Source organism: Camarhynchus parvulus, unplaced genomic scaffold (genome assembly GCF_901933205.1).
Source record: "Camarhynchus parvulus unplaced genomic scaffold, STF_HiC, whole genome shotgun sequence".
Lineage (NCBI taxonomy): Eukaryota > Metazoa > Chordata > Aves > Passeriformes > Thraupidae > Camarhynchus > Camarhynchus parvulus.
In genome coordinates, this window is record NW_022148677.1 from 11,156 (window position 1) to 30,883 (window position 19,728).

Here is a 19,728-nt window from a genome sequence, read left to right on the forward strand (position 1 = left end):
ATTTGGGGACACTGACCCTGTCCCCTCCCCTCCCCCACCCCGGACCCTGTCCTCACTCAGCCCCTCCCCCCCCCCCCCAAAGGCCCATCTGGGTCACGGCCGCCCCCCCCCCCCCCGCTGACGTCACGGCGCTTTGTCCCCAGTGTCGCTTTTGTCCCCCGCGCACGCGGCCCTGGCGGTGCCACCCCCCGGGGGGGGGGGGAGGCTGCGGGGGTGGGGTCACCTGGGAGGGGTGGGGACACAGCTGGGCACAGCTGGGCACAGCTGGGCACAGCTGGGCACACCTGGGACACAGCTGGGCACAGCTGGGCACAGCTGGGCACATCTGGGCACACCTGGGCACACCTGCACACCTGGGCACACCTGGGCACACCTGGGCACCTGTGCCTGGCTCTCCCGGGTGTCACCATCCCTGTCCCGCTGTCCCCAAAGGCTGCCAGGTCCCCCCGTGTCCCCTCCGTGTCCCCATCAATGTCCCCATCAATGTCCCCATCAATGTCCCCATCAATGTCACCTCCATGTCCCCATCAATGTCCCCATCAATGTCCCCATCAATGCCCATCAATGTCACCTCCATTCCCCATCAATTCCCCATCAATGTCCCCATCATGTCCCTCCGTGTCCCTCCCATCAATGTCCCCATCAATGTCCCCATCAATGTCCCCATCAATGTCCCTCCGTGTCCCCATCAATGTCCCCTCCGTGTCCCCATCCCTGTCCCCATCAATGTCCCCCCGTGTCCCCACCTCCTATCCTGTCCCCATCAATGTCCCCCCCATTGTCCCCATCAATGTTCGGCCCATCCGTCCCCCCCTCCGTGTCCCCATCAATTCCCCCGTGTCCCATCAAGTCCCTCTCCCCCTCCCCACTCCCTCCGTGTCCCCATCCCTGTCCCCATCAATGTCACCTCTGTGTCCCCATCAATGTCCCCATCAATGTCCCCTCCATGTCCCCATCAATGTCCCCTCCGTGTCCCCATCAATGTCCCCTCCGTGTCACCTCCATCCCCCATCAATGTCCCCCCCGTGTCCCCATTGTCCCCTCGTTCACCCCATCTCCCCATCAATGTCACCTCCATGTCCCCCTCTGTGTCCCCATCAATGTCCCCATCAATGTCCCCTCCGTGTCCCCTCCGTGTCCCCAAGGCGGTGGCCGTGTCCCCTCCCCTGTCCCCGTGTCCCCGCGGTGCCACCGCAGCGGCGGCAGCGTCTGATCGGGCCCTGCAGGTGGCACCGCCTGATCACAGGGACGCGACAACGAGCCGCCGCTGTGTCACCGCTGTGTCACCAATGCCACTGCTGTGCCACCGCTGTGTCACCAGGGCCACTGCCGTGTCACCAATGCCACTGCTGTGCCACCGCTGTGTCACTAATGCCACCACTGTGTCACCAATGCCACTGCTGTGCCACCACCATGTCAGCAATGCCACCACTGTGCCACTGCTGTGTCACCAATGCCACCACTGTGTCACCAATGCCGCCGCTGTGCCACCGCTGTGTCACCAATGCCACTGCCGTGTCCCCGGTGCCACCACGGTGCCACCGGCCATGTCCGGCTGTCATCCTGCAGGACACCTGGGCAGGTGGGCACAGCCTGGCCTGGACACGGAGGGGACACGGAGGGGACATTGATGGGGACATTGATGGGGACATTGATGGGGACACGGAGGGGACATTGATGGGGACATTGATGGGGACATTGATGGGGACAGGATGGGGACATTGATGGGGACATTGATGGGGACACGGAGGGGACACGGAGGGGACACTGGATGATGGGGACGGTAATGGGGACAGGGATGGGGACACTGCCACCGCCATGGGGACAACGAGGTGATGGTGGGGAGCAGCCCGTTGCTATGGAATCTGGTTGCTATGGTCCCCCGTTGCTATGGACCCCCGTTGCTACGGTCCCCCGTTGCTATGGACCCCCGTTGCTATGGACCCCCGTTGCTATGGACCCCCGTTGCTATGTTCCCCCGTTGCTATGGACCCCCGTTGCTATGGAATCCCGTTGCTATGGACCACGTTGCCATGAGCCCCTGTCAGTTTGAAGCCCGTTGCTATGGAGACAGATGCTCCGAACGCCGTCGCCATGGAGCCCACCGCCCTGGGGCCCCCGGTTGCTAAGGACCCCGTTGCCATGGAGCCCTCGCCGCAATGTGCCCCGTTGCCATGGCAACACGTCCCTGGCACCCCCCCCCCCCCGTTGCCATGGCGCTCCCGTTGCTATGGGCAGCCGGAAGTCACCGCGCTGCGGCGCCTCCGGAGGGGCGGGGCCGCGGCGAAAAGTCTCCGCCTCCTTCTTCACGGCTGAGCCAATCAGCTGGCGGTGACGGGGGAGGAAGGGGCGGGGCCTGAGGAGCGGAGCCGGAAGCGGAGCGGGGAGTGCGTGAGGGGCGGGCCCGGGACGGAGCGGGACGGAGCGGGAACAGCGCGGTAATATCGCGGTAATATCGCGGTAATATCGCGGTAATACCCCGGTAATAGCCCGGTAATAGCCCGGTAATAGCCCGGTAATAGCCCGGAACAGCTCGGTGCGGCTCGGAACGGCTCGGGAACTGCCCGGTAATATCCCGGTACGGCTCGGTAACAGCGCGGCCCTGCCCGGTTAGAGCCCGGTAGCGGCCCGGGAACAGCGCGGGGCGAACCGGTAACGTCTGTGCCCGTCCCGGTACAGACCAGTGCCCGTTATCTCGCTCCCAGTACAAACCAGTGCCCGTTATCTCTGTCCCAGTACAAACCAGTGCCCGTCGTCGCTTCCCCGGTGACCGCCGGAGAGATCAGCCATGGTGAGTGGGGGCGGGGTCACGCAGGGGTCATGCAGAGGTCATACAGGGGTCACGCAGGGGTCATGCAGAGGTCATACAGGGGTCACATGAGGGACATGAAAAGGTCATGCAGGGGTCATGAAAAGGTCATGCAGGGGTCACACTGTGGGGTCACATTGAGGTCACAGAGGGGTCATACAGGGGTCACATTGTGGGGTCACACTGAGGTCATGCAGGGGTCACACTGTGGGGTCACATTGAGGTCACAGAGGGGTCATACAGGGGTCACACAGGGGACATGCAAAGGTCATACAGGGGTCACATTGTGGGGTCACACTGAGGTCACAGAGGGGTCATGAAAAGGTCATACAAGGGTCACGCTGTGGGGGTCACACAGAGGTCGCAGAAGGGTCATACAGGGGTCACACTGTGGGGTCACAGAAGGGTCACGCAAGGGTCACACGGGTCACACAGGGGTCATGCAAAGGTCACATAAGGGTCACACTGTGGGGGTCATACAGGGGACATGAAAAGGTCATACAAGGGTCACGCTGTGGGGTCACACAGGGGTCACATTGTGGGGTCACCCGAGGTCACACAGGGGTCAGCGGGGTTGCACTGGGGTCACACAAAGGTCACGCAGGGATCGCATTGCTGGGCTCGCAGCGGGGTCACTCAGAGGTCACACAGAGGTCATGCAAAGGTCATACAGGGGTCACACAGCGGTCACTGTGGGGTCACACTCCGGGGTCACACAAAGGTCACGCAGGGATCGCATTGCGGGATCACAGCGGGGTCACTCAGGGGTCACAGCGGGGTCACTCAGGGGTCACAGCGGGGTCACACCGAGGTCACGCCCTGACCCCCCCCGTCGCCCCGCAGGGCGCGCAAGGGCACCAACAAATACTACCCGCCCGACTTCGACCCCGCCAAGGTGGGCTGGGGGCGGCTGGGGGTTCCTGGGGGGGCTTGGGGGGGCTTGGGGGGGCTTGGGGGGGGGTTTTTTGGGGGAGGATTTGGGGGTTTTTGGGGAGGATTTGGGGTTTTTTGGGGGGAGGGGGTTTGGGGTTTTTGGGGGGGATTTGGGGGTTTTTGGGGGGGAGGGTTTGGGGTTTTTTGGGGGGATTTGGGGTTTTAGGGTGGGATTTGGGGTTTTTGGGGGGTTTTGGGGATTTTGGGGTTTTGGGGGAGGATTTGGGGGTTTTTTGGGGAGGTTTTGGGGTTTTTTGGGGAGGATTTGGGGTTTTTTGGGGAGGATTTGGGGTTTTTTGGGGGGGATTTGGGGTTTTGGGGGGATTTGGGGTTTTTTGGGGGGGATTTGGGGTTTTTGGGGAGGTTTTGGGGTTTTTGGGGGAGGATTTGGGGTTTTTTGGGGAGGGATTTGGGGTTTTTGGGGAAGATTTTGGGGTTTTTGGGGGAGGAGTTTGGGGTTTTTTGGGGGAGGATTTGGGGTTTTTTGGGGAGGATTTGGGGGTTTTTGGGGGGGATTTGGGGTTTTTGGGGGAGGTTTTAGGGGTTTTTTCGGGAGGGTTGAAAATGGATTTTGGGGATTGTTTGGATTCTGGATTTTTGGGGGGAGGTCCTGAGGGGTGTGTGGGGATTTGGGGGGGCCGGAGTTCGGGATTTGGGGGTTTTGGGGGTGCCCCCACCCCCGTTTTTTCCCCCCTCTTTCGCGGCGCTTTGGGCTCCTTTGCGGGGAACGGGGTTCTTGGGCAGCCACCAGGGCTTGCTGGAGCATCTGGGGCTTTTGAGCCAGGGCATCCTTTTTGGGGATCAGGTGGGGCTTCTCCCAAAACCCCAAAAACAAAACAATTTGTGGCCAACACCCCCAACCCCCATCCACTAAAAAAAAAAACCCCAAACCAAAAAAAAAAAACAAAACCCCCAAACCAAACCAACCCCAAAAACCACACCCACCAAAACCCCAACCCCAAACCAAACCCACCCCAAAAACCCCCAAACCCCCAAAAAAACAACACCCCACCCTCCCCACAACCAAAATCCCCAAAACCCAAAAACCCCAAAACCACCCAAACCCATCACCCCCAAAACCCCACCAACCCAAACCACACCAACCATCCAAAACCAAACCCCCCAACCCCCAAACCCCAAAACCCCAAAATCCCCAAAAAAACCCCCCAAACCCCCCAAAACCCCAACCCCCAAAACCCCAAAACCCACCCAAACCCAAATCCCAACCCCACAACCCAAAAACCCCAAAACCCAAAACCCAAAAACCCCAAAAACCAAACCACAAAACCCCACACCCCCAACCAAAACCCAAACCCCACCTCCAAACCAAAACCCCCAAAAACCAAAAACCCAAACCCAACCCCAAAACCCAAACCCAAACCCCCAACCAACCAAACCCAAACAAACCCCCCCCAACAAAACACCCCAAACCCCCCAAAAACCCAAACCCCTAAAAACCCCCAAAACCACAAAAACCCAAAACCCCAAAACCCCAAAACCCCCAAAACCCCAAAACCCCAACCCCTGAAAAACCCCAAAAACCCTAAACCCCAAAAACCCCCCCAAAAAAAACCAAAAACACCCCAAAACCCCTCAAACCCCCAATCCCTGAAAACCCCCAAAAAAAACCCAAATCCCCCCCAAAAAACCCCCAAAAAAACCCAAAAAATTCCCCAAAGCCCCGCCCACCCTCACCACCCCCAAACCCCCCCCGAGCCCCCCCAAACCCCCCCTGACCCCCCCCCAAAATAAAAATCCCCCCAGATTCGAGATGCCGTTCAACATCTGGTGCGACGGCTGCCACAACCACATCGGCATGGGTGAGCCCCGCCCCCTTTTTTGGGGGAGGGGTTTTTTTGGGGGGGGGGGTCCCCAAATTTGGGTGGGGGAGGGGTTGGTTTGAGACCCCCCCCCTTAAAAATTCCCCCCCCCCAGGTGTGAGGTACAACGCTGAGAAGAAGAAGGTGGGGAATTATTACACCACGCCCGTGTACAGGTGAGGGTTGGGGGGTTTTTTGGGGGGGGGTTTGGGGAATTTTTGGGGTTTTTTTGGGGAGGGGGCTTGGGGGGGATTTGGGGAATTTTGGGGAATTTTTGGGGAATTTTTGGGGGTTTTTTGGGGGTTTTTGGGGGTTTTTTTGGGGGTTTTGGGGTTTTTTTGAGGGGTTTTTCAGGGATTTTGGGGGTTTTTTGGGGGGATTTGGGGAATTTTGGGGTTTTGGGGTTTTTGGGGTTTTTGGGGGGTTTGGGGGTCTTTGAGGGTTTCCAGGATTTTGGGGTTTTTTGGGGAGGGCTTGGGGGGCATTTTTGGGGGTTTGGGGGTTTTGGGGGCTTTTGGGGGTTTTTGGAGGGGTTTTCAGGGATTTTGGGGTTTTTTTGGGGTTCTTTTGGGGGGGTGGGGTGGGGGGGCGATTTGGGGAATTTTTGGGGTTTTTGGGGTTTTTTGGGGGTTTTTGGGGTTTTTGAGGGGTTTTTCAGGGATTTTGGGGGTTTTTTTGGGGGTTTGGGGGTGTCCAGGAGTTTTTTGGGGAGGGGTTTGGGGGGGTTGGGGAATTTTTGGGGGTTTTTTGGGGGGTTTTTTGGGTTTTTGGGGGTTTTGGGTCTTTTTTTGGTGGTTTTTTGGGGGTTTTTAGGGGTTTTTTTGGGGTTTGGGGTTTTTTGGGGTTTTTGGGGGTTTTTGGGGGGGTTTTGGGGGTTTTTTTGGGGTTTTTTGGGGGGGGTTTTTCAGGGATTTTAGGGTTTTTTGGGGGGTTTTTTTGGGATTTTCTTGGGGTTTTTTTGGGGAGGGGGCTTTGGGGATTGGGGATTTTGGGGGAATTTTGGGGGGTTTTCAGGATTTTGGGGGTTTTTTGAGGGGGTTTGGGGGTGTCCAGGAGTTTTTTGGGGAGGGGGTTTGGGGGGGATTTGGAGAATTTTTGGGTTTTTTTGGGGGTTTTTTTGAGGGGTTTTTCAGGGATTTTGGGGTTTTTGGGGGTTTGGGGGAATTTTTGGGGGTTTTTGGGGGTTTTTGGGGGGTTTGGGGGTTTTTTGGGGGTTTTTTGGGGGGTGTTTCAGGATTTTTGGGTTTTTTGGGGGCTTGGGGTTTTTTGGGAGGGGGCTTGTGGGGTTGGGGGAATTTTTGGGGGTTTTTCAGGATTTTGGGGTTTTTTGGGGGTTTTTTTGGGGGCTTTTTGGGGGGGTTTTCAGGGATTTTGGGTCTTTTTGGGGGTTTTTTGGGGGGTTTTTAGGGGGTTTTTCAGGGATTTTGGGGTTTTTGGGGGGGGGTTGGGGTTTTCTTGGGGTTTTTTTGGGGAGGGGGCTTGGGGGGATTTGGGGAATTTTTGGGGTTTTTTTGGGGTTTTTTTGGGGGGAGGGGCTTGGGGGGATTTGGGGAATGCTTGGAGATTTTTCGGTGGTTTTTTGGGGAGGGGTTTTGGGGTTTTCTTGGGGGGGATTTTGGGGGGGTTTTGGTGGGGGCTGGAACTGGATTTTTGGGGTTTTTTTGGGGGGTTTTTTGGGGATTTTTGGGTTTTTGGGATTTTTGGGGCGCCGGGTGGGCGTGTGTGGATTCTGGGGGCACCCAGAGCCGGGTGTGTGTGGATTCTGGGGGCACCCAGAGCCGGGTGTGTGGATTCTGGGGGCACCCAGAGCCGGGTGTGTGTGGATTTCGGGGACCCCGACCCCCCCCAGGTTCAGGATGAAGTGCCACCTGTGCGTGAATCACATCGAGCTGCAGACGGACCCCGGGAACTGCGACTACGTCATCGTCAGCGGCGCCCGGCGCAAGGAGGAGCGCTGGGAGCCCGGGGACAGCGAGCAGGTGCTGCCCTCCTGTGAGTCCCAGTATGGCCCAGTATGGACCAGTATGGCCCAGTATGGACCAGTATGGACCAGTAACCCCCAACAATCCCAGTGTCACAATCCCAGTGATCCCAGTGCCCCATTCCCAGCGCTGGGAGCCCGGGCACAGCGAGCAGGTGCTGCCCTCCTGTGAGTCCCAGTATGGACCAGTATGGACCAGTATGGACCAGTATGGACCAGTAACCCCCAACAATCCCAGTGTCACAATCCCAGTCCCTCCCAGTCCATCCCAGTCCATCCCAGTGCCCCATTCCCAGTGCTGGGAGCCCAGGGCCTGCGAGCAGGTGCTGCCCTCCTGTGAGTGCCAGTACGGCCCAGTATGGACCAGTATGGACCAGTAACCCCCAGTCCATCCCAGTGCCCCATTCCCAGCGCTGGGAGCCCGGGCACAGCGAGCAGGTGCTGCCCTCCTGTGAGTCCCAGTATGGCCCAGTATGGACCAGTATGGACCAGTAACCCCCAACAATCCCAGTGTCACAATCCCAGTGATCCCAGTCCCTCCCAGTCCATCCCAGTGCCCCATTCCCAGCGCTGGGAGCCCGGGGCCTGCGAGCAGGTGCTGCCCTCCTGTGAGTGCCAGTATGGACCAGTATGGCCCAGTAACCCCCAACAATCCCAGTGTCACAATCCCAGTCCATCCCAGTGCCCCATTCCCAGCGCTGGGAGCCCGGGCACAGCGAGCAGGTGCTGCCCTCCTGTGAGTCCCAGTATGCACCAGTATGGCCCAGTATGGACCAGTAACCTCTGCCAGTGCCGGGGTCACAATCCCAGTGATCCCAGTCCATCCCAGTCCATCCCAGTCCGCCCCGATCCATCCCAGTGCCCCATTCCCGGTGCTGGGAGCCCGGGGCCAGCGAGCAGGTGCTGCCCTCCTGTGAGTCCCAGTACGGCCCAGTACGGCCCAGTATGGACCAGTAACCCCCAACAATCCCAGTGTCACAATCCCAGTGATCCCAGTCCATCCCAGTCCATCCCAGTCCATCCCAGTGCCCCATTCCCAGCGCTGGGAGCCCGGGCACAGCGAGCAGGTGCTGCCCTCCTGTGAGTCCCAGTATGGCCCAGTATGGCCCAGTATGGCCCAGTATGGCCCAGTAACCTCTGCCAGTCCTGGGGTCACAATCCCAGTGATCCCAGTCCCTCCCAGTCCATCCCAGTGCCCCATTCCCAGCACTGGGAGCCCGGGGACAGCGAGCAGGTGCTGCCCTCCTGTGAGTGCCAGTATGGACCAGTATGGACCAGTAACCCCCACGGGGTCACAATCCCAGTGATCCCAGTCCATCCCAGTCCATCCCAGTGCCCCATTCCCGGTGCTGGGAGCCCGGGGCCTGCGAGCAGGTGCTGCCCTCCTGTGAGTCCCAGTATGGCCCAGTACGGCCCAGTATGGACCAGTAACCCCCAACAATCCCAGTGTCACAATCCCAGTGATCCCAGTCCCTCCCAGTCCATCCCAGTCCATCCCAGTGCCCCATTCCCGGTGCTGGGAGCCCGGGACCAGCATGGACCAGGTGCTGCCCTCCCGTGTGAGTCCCAGTGACCCAGTCCATCCCGCCCAGTACGGACCAGTAACCCCCAACCTCCCCATCCCCCCAGTGTCACAATCCCAGTCATCCCAGTCCCTCCCAGTCCATCCCAGTCCATCCCAGTCCCCCATTCCCGTACCCCAGTGACCCCGTACCTGGCCCGTCCATCCCAGCCCCAGCCCCAGCCCCAGCCGGTGCCCAGTGCTGCCCTCCTAGTGCCCCAGTCCCCCCAGTCCCCAGTAGTGCCCGACCAGTATGGACCAGTATCGACCAGTAACCTCTGCCCCAGTACCGGAGTCACAATCCCAGTGATCCCAGTCCCCCCAGTCCATCCCCAGTCCCCCATCCCCAGTCCCCCCCAGCCCCCCAGTCCATCCCAGTCCATCCCAGTCCCCCCAGTCCCCCCAGTCCATCCCAGTCCCCCCAGTCCCCCCAGTCCCCCCAGTCCATCTCAGTCCCCCCAGCCCCCAGTCCCCCCAGTCCATCCCAGTCCCCCCAGTCCCCCCAGTCCATCCCAGTCCCCCAGTACCCCCCAGTCCCCCAGTCCCCCCAGTCCATCCCAGTCCCCCCAGTCCCCCCAGTCCCCCCAGTACCCCCAGTGTGTCGCCCCCAGCCCCGGAGCAGCGGCAGCGCCTGGCCACGGACGCCATGTTCCGCCTGGAGCACGGCGTGTCGGACCGCGGCGCCCTGGAGCGCGCGGCGCCCACGCTGACGCGGCTGCAGGAGGCGCAGAGCGCCTGGAAGGACGACTTCGGCCTCAACAGCCGCCTCAGGAGGAGGTTCCGGGTCAGCGGGGGGCTCTGGGAGCCCCAAAACACCCTCAGAAACACCCCAAAAACCTCCCTGATATCCCCTAAAAACCTCCCTGATATCCCCCAAAAACCTCCCTGAAACACCCCAAAACCTCCCTGATATCCCCTAAAACCTCCCTGATATCCCCTAAAAACCTCCCTGAAACACCCCCAAAAACCTCCCTGAAACCCCTTGAAAAAACTGTTCTAAATCCCCCAAAAACCCCCCTGAAACACCCCCAAAAACCTCCCTGAAACACCCCCAAAAACCTCCCTGAAACACCCCAAAAACCTCCCTGATATCCCCCAAAAACCTCCCTGATATCCCCTAAAAACCTCCCTGAAATCCCCTAAAAACCCCCCTGTTAACACCCCAAAAACCTCCCTGAAACACCCCCAAAAACCCTTGAATCCCCCTAAAACACCCCCCCCCTAAAAACCTCCCTGAAATCCCCTAAAAAACTGTTCTAAATCCCCCAAAAACCTCCCCTAAATCCCCCAAAAACCTCCCTGAAACACCCCACAAAAAACCCTAAAAAACCCCAAAAACCACCAAAAAACCCCAAAAAACCCCAAAACACCCCACAAAAAACCCTAAAAAACCCCCAAAACCCCCCACAAAAAACCCCAAAAAAAAAAAAACCCCCAAAAAAACCCTAAAAACCCCAAAAACCCCACAAAAACCCCAAAAAACTCCCCAAAAACTCCCAAAAAACCCCTAAAAAACCCAAAAACCCCCAAAACCCTAAAAAACCCCCAAAACACCCCACAAAAACCCCTAAAAAAACCCCCAAAACGCCCCACAAAAACTAAAAAACACCAAAAAACCAAAAACCCCAAAACCCAAAACCACAACAAAAAAAAACCACCCAAAAAAAAACAAAAAAACCCCAAAACCCACAAAAAAAACCCCAAAAACAAAACCCAAAACCCAAACCCCCCAAACTAAAACCCCCCCCAAAAAAACCCCACACCCCAAAAAATAAAAAACCCCAAAACCCCCACAAAAAAAAAAACCCAAAAACCACAAAAAAAAAAAAACACACCAAACAAAACCCCCAAAAACCCCAAAACACCCCACAAAAAAACCCAAATAACCCAAACCCAAAAAAAACCACAAAAACCCCAAAAACCCAAACCCCAAAAAAAAAAAAACCAACACAAAAACCTAAAAAAACCCAAAAAACCCCAAAAACCCCAAAAACCCCCAAAAAAAACCAAAAAACCCCAACCACAACCCAAAACCAAAACCCCACAAAAAACTAAAAAACCCAAAAAACCCACCAAAAACAAAAAAACACCCCACAAACTAAAAACCCCAAAAACCCCCCAAACCAAAAAAACACCCCACAAAAAACAAAAAACCCACAAAAACCCTAAAACCAAAAAAAAAAACAAAAAAAACCCCCAAAACCCACAAAAAAACCCAAAAACCCAAAAAACCCAAAACCCCAAAAAACCCCAAAAACCCCAAAAAAAAACCCACACCAAAAAAAAAAAAAAAAAACCACAAAAAACCCAACAAAACCAAACAACCAAAAAAAAAAAAAACAAAACCCCAAAAACCCCAAAACCCACCAAAAACCACAAAAAACCCCACAAAAAAACCCCAAAAAAACCCAAAAACCCCACAAAAACCCCAAAACCCACAAAAACCCCACAAAAACCCCACAAAAAACCCCAAAAAACCCCACAAAAAAACCCCAAAAAACCCCACAAAACCCCCACAAAAAAACCCCCAAAAAAACCCCAAAAACCCCAAAAAACCCACAAAAACCCCAAAACTCCCCCCAAGCCGCTCCTTCCCCCCCCGATCCCGCTCAGCCCCGCCGCTCGCCCCCAGCCCCGTTTTTTTCCCGCCCTCAGGAGGAGAAGAAGACGCTGAGGGAGGAGGAGGAGGAGGCGGCGGCGCTGGCGAGGAAGGCCGGGCTCGGCATCGCGCTGCTCCGCGAGGAGGAGGAGGATCGGCGGCTGGCGGCGCTGCTCAGCCTGCGCGCCCCCGACTGTGAGCGCGGGGCCGAGGGGGGATCTGGGGGGTCCCGAGGGGGTTTGGGGGAAATTGGGGGGATTTGGGGGGGATCTGGGGGGTCCCGAGGGGGTTTGAGGGGAGATTGGGGGGATTTGGGGGGGTCCCGAGGGGGTTTGAGGGGAAATTGGGGGGATTTGGAGGGGTTTTGGGGGGGATTTGGGGGGTCCCTGAGGGGTTTGGGGAAATTGGGGGGGATTTGAGGGGGGTCCTGAGGGGTTTTGAGGGGAAATTGGGGGATTTGGGGGGATTTGGGGGGATTTGGGGGGAAATCCCAGGTTGGGGGTTTGGGGGTTTTTGGGGGGTTTGGGGGTCCTGAGGGGGTTTGGGGGTCCCAGGTGGGGATTTGAGGGGAAATTGAGGGGATTTGGGGGGGATTTGGGGGTCCCAGGTGGGCATTTGAGGGAAATATTTGGGGGGATTTGGGGGGTCCCGAGGGGGTTTGAGGGGAAATTGGGGGGATTTGGGGGGGATTTGGGGGTCCCAGGTGGGGATTTGAGGGGAAATTGGGGGGATTTGGGGGGATTTGAGGGGGTCCCGAGGGGGTTTGGGGGGGTTTGAGGGGGGTTTGGGGGGAATTGGGGGAGGGGTCCAGGTGGGGATTTGAGGGGTGGGGATTTGGGGGGATTGGGGGGTTTTGGGGGGATTTGGGGGTCCCGAGGTGGGGATTTGGGGGATTGGGGGATTTGAGGGGGTCCTGGGGGGGATTTGAGGGGTTTTGGGGGATTTGAGGGGGCGCCTTGAGGGCGTTGGGGATTTGGGGGTCCCAGGTGGGGTTTGGGGGTTTGGGGGGTCCCAAGGGGGTTTGGGGGTCCCAGGTGGGGATTTGAGGGGATTGGGGGGATTTGGAGGGGTTTTGGGGGGGATTTGAGGGGGATTTGAGGGGGTCCCGAGGGGAATTGGGGGATTTGGGGGAGTTTGGGGGGATTTGGGGGGTCCCGAGGGGGTTTGGTGTCCCAGGTGGGGATTTAGAGGGGTCCTAAGGGGGGTTGGAAGGGGTTTAGGGGAGGTTTTGGGGGGATGGGGGATTTGGGGAATTTTGGGGGCATTTGGGGGTCCTTTTGGGGTCCCAGGATTTTGGTCCTAGTCCCCATTTCGGGAGGTTTCAGGGAATTTCGGGCTCAGATTTTGGGGTCAGATTTTGGGGTGAGATTTTGGGGTCACCATTCCCCCCTCCCACCTCCTCAGCCTACGAGCAGCGGCAGCGCCTGAAGCGCTCCGAGATCTCCCAGCGCTCCTGGTTCGGAGCCGGCACCTCCCGGACCCCTCCCCAAAAATTGGGGCTGGGGGCGTCACGGACCCCCCCGGGACCGCCCCCGACCCCCGCCGGGCTCGGCATCGTCCGGAGGGGGGCGGGGACACCGCGGGACCCCCCCCAGGATGGGGGAACCCCCCCTCAAACTGGGGAACCCCCCCGGGACCCTCCCCAAATTGCGGGACCCCCCCAGGACCCCCCCCAAATTGCGGGACCCCCCGCCCCATCTTTGGTCGCCGATTATTCCGACTCCGGTTCCGACAGCCCCTGAGGGGGATTTGGGGGGGGGGGAGGGGTCTCCGAGTCCCCCCCCCTTCCCGAGACCCCCTCCCCAGTTTATCGCTATTTATCCCCCCCCCAAAATAATTAAAATCAAAATTAAAAATTGCCGCGATTTCCGGGATTGTGGCGCGGTGGGGGCGGGGCTTCCGGAGGGGGGCGGGGCTTCATGCGCATTTGGTCCTCCTGAGAGGGGCGGGGCTTCGCGTAGGGGGCTGTGCTCCTGGAATGGGCGGGGCTTCGAGGGGGCGGGGCTTCCTGTGAGGCCAGTGGTCTCGTAAGGGGCGGGGATTCGCGTAGGGGGCGGGGCTCCCGGAAGGGGCGGGGCTCAGTCGCGGTTCCTGTCGCGGTTGCTGTCGCGGTTCCTGTCGCGGTTTCTGTCGCCGTTCCTGTCGCGATGGCGCTGGAGTCGCTCCGCTACCGCCGCGGTTCGCTGGAGATTCTGAACCAGCGGCTGCTGCCGGGGCAGCTCCGCTACGAGCGGGTGGGGGGCGTGGAGCGGGCCTGGGGCGCCATCCGCGACATGGAGGTGAGGGGAGACCCCCCCCAAATACCCCCCGAGATCCCCCCCAAATACCCCGAGACCCCCCCAAATACCCCCGAGACCCCCCCCAAATACCCCCCGAGACCCCCCCAAATACCCCCGAGACCCCCAAATACCCCCGAGATCCCCCCCCAAATACCCCCGAGACCCCCATACCCGAGACCCCAAATACCCGGACCCAAATACCCCCAGCCCCAAAACCCCCGGACCCCCATACCCCCCCCACCCCATCCCCCCCCTCAAAGCCCCCACGCCTTATTTGGGGACCCCAAATCCTTTTTTGGGGAGGGGTCTCAGGTGCGTTCCTCCCCCCGCAGGTGCGGGGGGCTCCGGCCATCCCCCCTTATTTGGGGAACCCCCAAATCCTCTCGGGGCCGGGGGTCTCAGGGGTTTCTCTGTGTCCCCTCCCCGACTTTTGGGGTTTTGGGGTTTTAGGGACCCCAGACCCATTTCTTTGGGACCTCAGCAGTGTTTCCATACCGCCCGGCTTTCAGGGACCCCAGACCCATTTTGGGGAGGGGTCTCACTGTTATCTCCCCAGCCATCTCCCTGCTGGGCTGGTTTCAGGGACCCCAGACCCATTTTGGGCAGGGGTCTCACTGCTCTCTCCCCAGGTGCGGGGGGCTCCGGCCATCGCGCTGCTGGGCTGGTTTTAGGGACCCCAGACCCATTTTGGGGAGGGGTCTCACTGTTGTTCTCTCCCCAGGTGCGGGGGGCTCCGGCCATCTCCCTGCTGGGCTGGTTTCAGGGACCCCAGACCCATTTTATCTCCCCCTCCCCAGGTGCGGGGGGCTCTGGCCATCTCCCTGCTGGGCTGGTTTTAGGGACCCCAGACCCATTTTGGGGAGGGGTCTCACTGCTCTCTCCCCAGGTGCGGGGGGCTCCGGCCATCGCGCTGCTGGGCTGGTTTCAGGGACCCCAGACCCATTTTGGGCAGGGGTCTCACTGTTGTTCTCTCCCAGGTGCGGGGGCTCCGCCATCGTTTTCATTTTGGGGGAGGGTTCTCACTGCTCTCCCCAGGTGCGGGGGGCTCCGGCCATCGCGCTGCTGGGCTGGTTTTAGGGACCCCAGACCCATTTTAGGCAGGGGTCTCACTGTTATCTCCCCAGCCATCTCCTTGCTGGGCTGGTTTGGCCCCAGTTTTGGGTCTCACTGTTATCTCCCCAGGCTGCGGGGGCTCCGGCCATCGCGCTGCTGGGCTGGTTTCAGGGACCCCAGACCCATTTTGGGCAGGGGTCTCACTGTTGTTCTCTCCCCAGGTGCGGGGGGCTCCGGCCATCGCGCTGCTGGGCTGCCTCAGCCTGGCCGTGGAGCTGGCGGGGGGCGCGGGCCCGCGCGAGGATCCGGGCGCGCTCGAGGAGTTCGTGGCGCAGCGCTTGGCGCTGCTGCAGAGCGCGCGCCCCACGGCCGCCAACCTGGGCACGGAGGCGCGGCGGCTGCGGGGCTGGGTGCGGGCCAGGCTGCGGGACAGCCCCGGGCTGAGCGCGCCGCAGCTGCGCCACGGGTAACGGGGGTGGCCTGGGGGATTTGGGGGGTTTGGGGGGTTTGGGGTGGATTTTGGGGTTCCTGGGGGGGATTTGGGGCGGATTTGGGGGGGTTTGGGGTGGATTTTGGGGCAGGTTTTAGGATGTGTTAAGGATGAATTTTGGGGTGGGTTTGGGATGGGTTTGGGGTGGGTTTGGGGTCGATTGTGGGGTAGATTTTAGGATATATTAAGGATGAATTTTGGGTCGATTTTGGGGTCGATTTTGGGTCAGATTTTAGGATGTATTAGGGATGAATTTAGGGGTGGATTTGGGGTCGATTTTGGGGTGGATTTGGGATGGGTTTGGGGTGGGTTTGGGGTCGATTTTGGGGTAGATTTTAGGAAATATTAGGGGTGGATTTGGGGTGGATTTTGGGGCAGGTTTTAGGATGTGTTAGGGATGAATTTTGGGGTGGGTTTGGGGTCGATTTTGGGGCAGGTTTTAGGATATGTTAGGGATGAATTTTGGGGTGGGTTTGGGGTAGATTTTAGGATATATTAAGGATGAATTTTGGAATGGACTTGGGGTCGATTTTGGGGCAGGTTTTAGGATATATTAGGGATGAATTTTGGGGTAGATTTGGGGTGGATTTTGGGCTAGGTTTTAGGATATGTTAGGGATGAATTTTGGGGTGGATTTGGGATGGATTTGGGGTCAGGATTTTGGGTGGATTTGGGGTCAGGATTTCGGGTGGATTTTGGGTGGATTTGGGGTCAGGATTTTGGGTGGATTTGGGGTCAGGATTTCGGGTGGATTTTGGGTGGATTTGGGGTCAGGATTTCGGGTGGATTTGGGGTCAGGATTTTGGGGTCCCCACGCCCGTTTTCCCCCCCCCAGCATCATCGAGTACATCGAGGGGCTGCTGGCCAAGGACCAGCGCGACAATCGCAGCATCGGCGCCCACGGGGCCGAGCACATCCTGGGGGGGGTCCCGGGGGGCGGCCCCGTCACCCTCCTGACCCACTGCAACACCGGGACCCTCGCCACGGCCGGCTACGGCACCGCCCTGGGTACCGGGCAATGGGGGGCAATGGGGGGAACTAGGGGGGCAATGGGGGGCAATGGGGGGTAATGGGGGGCAATGGGGCACTGGGGGGGCAATGGGCAATGGGGGGCAATGGGGGGCAATAGGGGCAATGGGGGGTAATGGGGGGTAATGGGGCAATAGAGGGAACTGGGGGGCACTGGGACGGTAATAGGGGGGAAATAGGGGAAACTGGGAGGGACTGGGAGGGCAGTGGGGGGACTGGGGGGCAATAGGGGGGCAATGGGGGGGCAATGGGAAGGACTCGGAGGGGACTGGGGGGCAATGGGGGAACTAGGGGGCAATGGGGGGAACTGGGGGAACTGGGGGGCAATGGGGGGGCAATAGGGGAACTGGGGGGGAAATGGGAGGGACTGGGAGGGCAATGGGAGGAACTGGGGGGGCAATAGGGGCACTGGGGGGCAGTGGGGGGGACTGGGGGAACTGGGGGGGCAATGGGAGGGTAATAGGGGGCACTGGGGGGCAATGGGGGGAACTGGGGGGCAATGGGGGGGCAATAGGGAGAACTGGGAGGGACTGGGGGGCAATGGGGGGAACTGGGGGGCAATGGGGTCAATAGGGGGCAATGGGGGCACTGGGAGGGACTCGGAGGGGACTGGGGGAGCACTGGGGGGTCTCCCTGCCCCCTTTTTGACCCGCGGGGCTTTTCCTGGGGTGTCCCCCCCCCCGTGTCCCCTGAGTGTCCCCTCGTGTCCCCAGGGGTGGTGCGGGCCCTGCACGAGCGGCGCTCGCTGTCGCGCGTGTTCTGCACCGAGACGCGGCCGTTCCACCAGGGCTCGCGGCTCTCGGCGCTGGAGCTGCGGCACGACGGCGTCCCCGTGACCCTGATCGCCGACAGCGCCGCCGCCGCCGCCATGCGCGAGCGCGGCGTGCACGGTACCGGGCACGGGGACAGGGCGGGGACACGGGGAGGGGACAGGGCGGGCATGGGGAGGGGACACAGAACAGGATGGGGACAAGGAAAAGGGACACGGGGTGGGGACAAGGAGGGCAGGGACATGGGGGAAACAGGACACGGGATGGGGACGAGGTGGGGGACACGGGGAGGGGACACAGAACAGGATGGGGACAAGGAAAAGGGACACAAGATGGGGACACAGGAGAGACACGGGGAGGGGACAGCGGGACACGGGGAGGGGACAGGATGGGGACAAGGGAAGGGGACACAGAATGGGATGGGGACAAGGACGGGGTGGGGACAGGATGGGGACACAGGACAGGGTGAGGGGACATGGGGAGGGGACACAGAACAGGATGGGGACTGAGTGATGGGGCGACATGGATGGGGACGCAGAAGGGGATGGGGACAAGGAAAAGGGACACGAGATGGGGACACAGGAGGGACACGGGGAGGGGACAGGATGGGGACGCACAGCAAATGGGATGGGGACAACGAAGAGGGACACGGGCCGGTGACAGGTGGAAGGACAGGCACAAAGATGAGGGCGCGGGGACGGGATGTGACGGCGCACAGGTGACACACAGGTGACACAGCCCACCCCTCCTGTGTCCCCCTCCCCAGCCGTGGTGGTGGGCGCCGACCGCGTGGCCGCCAACGGTGACGTGGCCAACAAGATCGGGACGTTCCAGCTGGCGCTGGCCGCGCGCCACCTGCGCATCCCCTTCTACGTGGCCGCCCCCAGCAGCAGCTGCGACCCCTCGCTGCCCTCGGGGTCCCTGATCCCCATCGAGGAGCGCCCGGGCACCGAGCTCACCCAGCTCGGGGACGTCCTGCTGGCTGAGCCCGGTGGGTGCCGGGCTGGGAGGGGGGCCTGGAGCACGGGGGGGGGGCACAGAGACATCGCTGGGGGGTGTGGTGCGGGGGGTCATGGGGAGGGTCCCGGTGGGTCTGGGGGTGTTCTTGGGGGGTCTTGGGGGTCCTGGTGGGTCTGGGGGTGATCTTGGGGGTGCCAGTGGGTCTGGGGGTGTTCTCAGAGGGGTCTTGGGGTTCCCTGATGGGTCAGGGGGGCTGGGGTCGCTGCCAGAGCCCACCTGACCCCATGTACCCCCTCCCCTTCCTCCTCCTCGGGCAGAGGTGGACGTGTGGAACCCGGCGTTTGACGTCACGCCGCACGAGCTGATCACGGGGGGCATCATCACCGAGTGGGGGGTGTTCCCCCCGTCCCAGCTCTGCCGGGAGCTGGCGGAGCGCGGGGAGCGCTGACGGCTTCCGCCTCGGTGTATCCCGGTAGCGTTTGCGGCAATAAAGCCTCCGTATATCCCGGCGTTCTTCGCGTCATTATGGCCTCGGTGTATCCCGGCAGCCTTTGCGTCGTTGTGGCCTCAATAAATCCCGGCATCCTTTGCAGCAGTTTCCGCCCCGCTATATCCCCGCATCCTTTGCGGCAGTTTCCGCCCCGGTATATCCCGCCAGCCCTTGCGTCACTATGGGGCCCCAGTATATCCCGACGTCCTTTGCGGTAGTTCCGCCCCGGTACATCCCGGCACCCTTTGCGCCGCAAGATGGCGGCGCCCATGTGAGGGGAATGCGCGGGGCGGCGCGCGCGGGTGAGCGGGGGGGGCACACCGGGGGTTTGGCCCCGCCCCCGGCCTCGCCACGTGCTGGGGAGGGGGCGGCGGGGGGCTCGGTGCGACCCCCGGTCCCGGTTTTTGGGGGTGGGGTGGGGTCTCCTCCCCTTTTCCCGCCCTCCAGGGGCCGCGCCCAAATTCCGCCGTTTTTTCCCCCAAAACGGCTCCGGTGCTGCCGCGACCCCCCCACCCCGGCACAGCCGCCGCTCTCAGGACCCTCTGCAGAGCCCCCCCGGTGCCCCCCGCCATGGACGGAGCTTCCCCCAACGGCGTGGCGACCCCCGAGGGGCCGGGGGCGACCCCCGAGGGCTCGGCCGGCCCCCCCCGCAGCGAGCGGAGCCCCCCCGGGACCGGCGAGACGCTCATCACCGAGGGCAGCGCCACCATCGTCTTCCCCGGCGCCAACGAGGTTTTCTACAACCCCGTGCAGGGCTTCAACCGCGACCTGACGTGAGCCGGGGGGGATTTGGGGGGGTCCTGGGGGGGGGTTCGGTGTCTCCCCACCATGAGGGGACCCCTGACGCCCCCCCCCGCCTTTTGCCCCCCCCCCAGCTGCGCCGTCCTGACGGAATTCGCCCGGCTCTGGCTGCGCCCCAAAGGAATTCGGGGTACGGCGCCTTTGGGGGGGTCC

At 60.6% G+C, this 19,728-nt stretch overlaps 2 protein-coding genes across 2 annotated transcripts; both read left to right on the forward strand.

Annotated features, from left to right (window-relative positions):
* Nucleotides 1-5,506: 5,506 nt before the first annotated feature.
* Nucleotides 5,507-13,521, forward strand: CCDC130 (coiled-coil domain containing 130). The gene is made up of 6 exons (XM_030970775.1): nucleotides 5,507-5,562; nucleotides 5,678-5,738; nucleotides 7,412-7,554; nucleotides 9,716-9,888; nucleotides 11,760-11,898; nucleotides 13,108-13,521. Exons 1-6 carry the CDS (start codon nucleotides 5,514-5,516, stop codon nucleotides 13,443-13,445), a joined length of 903 nt encoding a protein of 300 aa, XP_030826635.1. The 5' UTR covers nucleotides 5,507-5,513; the 3' UTR covers nucleotides 13,446-13,521.
* Nucleotides 13,522-13,814: 293 nt separating this feature from the next.
* Nucleotides 13,815-18,846, forward strand: MRI1 (methylthioribose-1-phosphate isomerase 1). Its single transcript, XM_030970772.1, has 6 exons — nucleotides 13,815-13,982; nucleotides 15,257-15,501; nucleotides 16,361-16,533; nucleotides 17,268-17,444; nucleotides 18,091-18,315; nucleotides 18,602-18,846. The coding sequence occupies exons 1-6, from the start codon at nucleotides 13,851-13,853 to the stop codon at nucleotides 18,730-18,732; spliced, it is 1,083 nt and encodes a 360-aa protein (XP_030826632.1). The 5' UTR covers nucleotides 13,815-13,850; the 3' UTR covers nucleotides 18,733-18,846.
* The last annotated feature ends 882 nt before the right edge of the window (nucleotides 18,847-19,728 follow it).